A 3,191-nucleotide genomic window follows, 5' to 3' on the forward strand; every position below is an offset into this window, starting at 1 on the left:
ATCTACGTGAGCTGAGAGTAGCTCACGCGCCTCCACCATATAGGTGGACGTTTGGTTTCCCACAAATATTTTTTCACGCATAGTGTAGAATTCAAAATCAAGTTTAAGATTCGAGATGAGGAAAAGTTTTCAATATTCGTTGTCAAAAACATATTTCAACAGCTCAAGAAGTTTGACTAGTTGCTCCTCCGAACCGAAGTGAATTCCAGGAAAAGGTCACAGCTTCACCTTGCAGTAGGAAGGTATTTGTTGTGGAGACTGGTTCAAACACGACCGAATGAAAGATAAAAAAAAACCCTCTCTTTCTAGCCGTTCTTAGAGATTTCGAATCAAAATATATAGGCATCTGCTTAAAAATGAAACAATATATTACGATTAAATCTCCTCCCCTATATTTAATACTCTGTCAAAAATACAAATACGCCGGTTTCAAATCCAAATATCTCTAGATAATAGGCTTTTAATTTGATTAACTTATTATTAACTTTTCGACATATAATTTTCAATAAATAAAAGAATTTATCTGGAAAATGATAGAAAGAGACCAGTCGAATTGGATGTCGAGCTGTACTATTATAAAAGCAGAGCATTATATTACGGAATCTTTCTGCTAAATTTGCAATTTCCAAAAAAGTCAGTTTCACTTCCAGTAGCCATCACATTCATTCATTTCATTCTAGAGAGAAAAATAAGAAACAACAACAAAACTCTTTTTCTTCTCCTTTTTTTTTCCTTTCCATCACTGTCATAATTCCCATTTTACCCTCTCTTTAATTTCACCACCACCATGGCCGACAACTCCGCCGCAGACGGCGGCGCCGTCGCCGGAGTTGAGATCCAACAGAGCCGTAGGTTGCCTGATTTCCTTAACAGTGTAAACTTAAAGTACGTTAAATTAGGTTACCATTACTTGATCTCTAATTTGTTAGCTCTATGTTTGGTTCCAGTAATGGCTGTGATATTAATCGAAGCTTCACAAATGAATCCTGATGATATACTTCATTTATGGTTACATTTGAAGTATAATCTTGTATCAGTTATTATTTGTTCTGCTGTTTTAGTATTCGGATCCACTGTTTACATCATGACCCGACCGCGACCCGTTTATTTAGTTGATTACTCATGTTATAAACCTAATGATGAACTTAAAGCTCCTTATGAAAGGTTTATGCAGCATTCGCGTTTAATTCGCGATTTTGGTGAGTCATCACTTGAGTTTCAGAGGAAGATTCTAGAACGTTCTGGTCTAGGGGATGAGACTTATGTACCTGAGGCTATGCATCATGTACCCCCACAGCCTTCGATGAAGGCTGCGAGGGATGAAGCTGAACAAGTTATGTTTGGTGCTTTGGATAAGTTGTTTGCGAATACGAATGTGAAACCTAAGGATATTGGTGTTCTTGTTGTGAATTGTAGTTTGTTTAATCCGACCCCGTCGTTATCAGCTATGATTGTGAATAAGTATAAGTTGAGAGGGAATATTAGGAGTTTTAATTTGGGTGGTATGGGTTGTAGTGCTGGTGTGATAGCGGTTGATCTTGCTAAGGATATGTTGCAAGTGCATAGGAATACGTATGCTGTTGTTGTTAGTACGGAGAATATTACTCAGAATTGGTATTTTGGGAATAAGAAGAGTATGTTGATACCGAATTGTTTGTTTAGAGTTGGGGGTGCTGCTGTTTTGCTGTCTAATAAGTCCGTGGATAGGAGGAGGGCAAAGTATAAGCTTGTTCATGTTGTTAGGACACATCGTGGGGCTGATGACAAGGCGTTTCGTTGTGTTTATCAAGAACAGGATGATGCTGGGAAAACTGGGGTTTCTTTGTCGAAAGATCTCATGGCAATCGCTGGTGGAGCGCTTAAGACGAATATCACTACCTTGGGTCCGCTTGTTCTACCCATCAGCGAGCAGCTTCTGTTCTTTGCTACTCTGATAATTAAGAAAATATTCAATAAGCATGTGAAGCCTTATATTCCGGATTTCAAGTTGGCCTTTGATCATTTCTGCATACATGCTGGCGGAAGGGCTGTTATTGACGAGCTGGAAAAGAACTTGCAGCTGACGCAGGTTCACGTTGAGGCATCTCGAATGACACTGCACCGATTTGGAAATACTTCATCCAGCTCGATCTGGTATGAGCTGGCGTATACAGAGGCCAAAGGAAGAATGAGGAAAGGTAACAAAGTTTGGCAGATTGCATTTGGAAGTGGTTTTAAATGTAATAGTGCTGTTTGGCAGGCACTACGAAATGTAAAGCCTTCTCCCAATGGTCCCTGGGAGGATTGTATCCACAGGTATCCTGTAAAAGTAGTCCAATGACACGGAAGAAATCATGATTAGGCAAGTTCAAGCTTCAAGGTTATCTGTAGCTGCTTCAGTTGTCCATGGCCTCTTAAGTTACATTGTACTTCATGGCGCCTCTTTGCTTGAAGCGGAGTGATTCTCTGCTTCCAATTTTTTTACTTTTTTTTTTTTTTACTATTCAAGAATCAAGTATCATTTTTCCTTTTCCTTTTTCTTTTCTTGGTTAGGACCTTATGCTAATTTGTGTTGTACCATTTCAACCTTTTACTCCTATGACTTTATATATGTAGTGAGTTAAATTTGTAATTGTAGTTATCTTTCCTCAATGAACATCTCTTCATGACTGAATTTATGAGTAGTGGATTCAAGTTACTAACAGGCATCTCTTATTTCTCACTGTCAGCCAAATAATTTCTTATATGGTCATCATGACTGAATTTATGAGTAGTGGATTCAAGTTACTAAACAGGCATCTCTTATTTCTCACTTTCAGCCAAATAATTCCTTGTATGGTATGTTCATGATGACTGAATTTATGAGTAGTGGATTCAAGTTACTAAACAGGATCTCTTATTTCTCACTGTCAGAAAAATAATTCCTTATATGGTATGTTCATCATTTTTTATTTATAAATCTATTTTATATACTCGATCATCCTCAAGAGTTCAGTCCAGTAAGTCCTAAGAGAGAGTCCAGTTTATCTTTTGCTTGCCTTAGGTGAGACATGAGGTTTGTGATTAACAGGACAATGTAGTGCTAAAGATTTCTCAGTATTTCCTGGTTGTGGAAGTTGTGTTAGTAATACTATCAAACGTGCTTGGTTGTAACTAAGGGTTGGACTGCCGGTGACTGTGTATTTGGGACTTGGGGACATTGTGTACTTTGA

General features: G+C 38.1%; 1 protein-coding gene across 1 annotated transcript; it reads left to right on the forward strand.

Annotated features, from left to right (window-relative positions):
• The first annotated feature begins 617 nt into the window (after positions 1 to 617).
• On the forward strand, positions 618 to 2,653 carry LOC132628027 (3-ketoacyl-CoA synthase 4). The gene has a single exon (XM_060343712.1). The coding sequence runs from the start codon at positions 788 to 790 to the stop codon at positions 2,318 to 2,320; it is 1,533 nt and encodes a 510-aa protein (XP_060199695.1). The 5' UTR covers positions 618 to 787; the 3' UTR covers positions 2,321 to 2,653.
• The last annotated feature ends 538 nt before the right edge of the window (positions 2,654 to 3,191 follow it).

This window comes from Lycium barbarum, chromosome 2 (assembly GCF_019175385.1).
Source record: "Lycium barbarum isolate Lr01 chromosome 2, ASM1917538v2, whole genome shotgun sequence".
Lineage (NCBI taxonomy): Eukaryota > Viridiplantae > Streptophyta > Magnoliopsida > Solanales > Solanaceae > Lycium > Lycium barbarum.

Excerpts from the sequence above, each read along its gene's own strand:
- LOC132628027 (XM_060343712.1), top strand. The coding sequence starts at position 788 with ATGGCCGACAACTCCGCCGCAGACGGCGGCGCCGTCGCCGGAGTTGAG.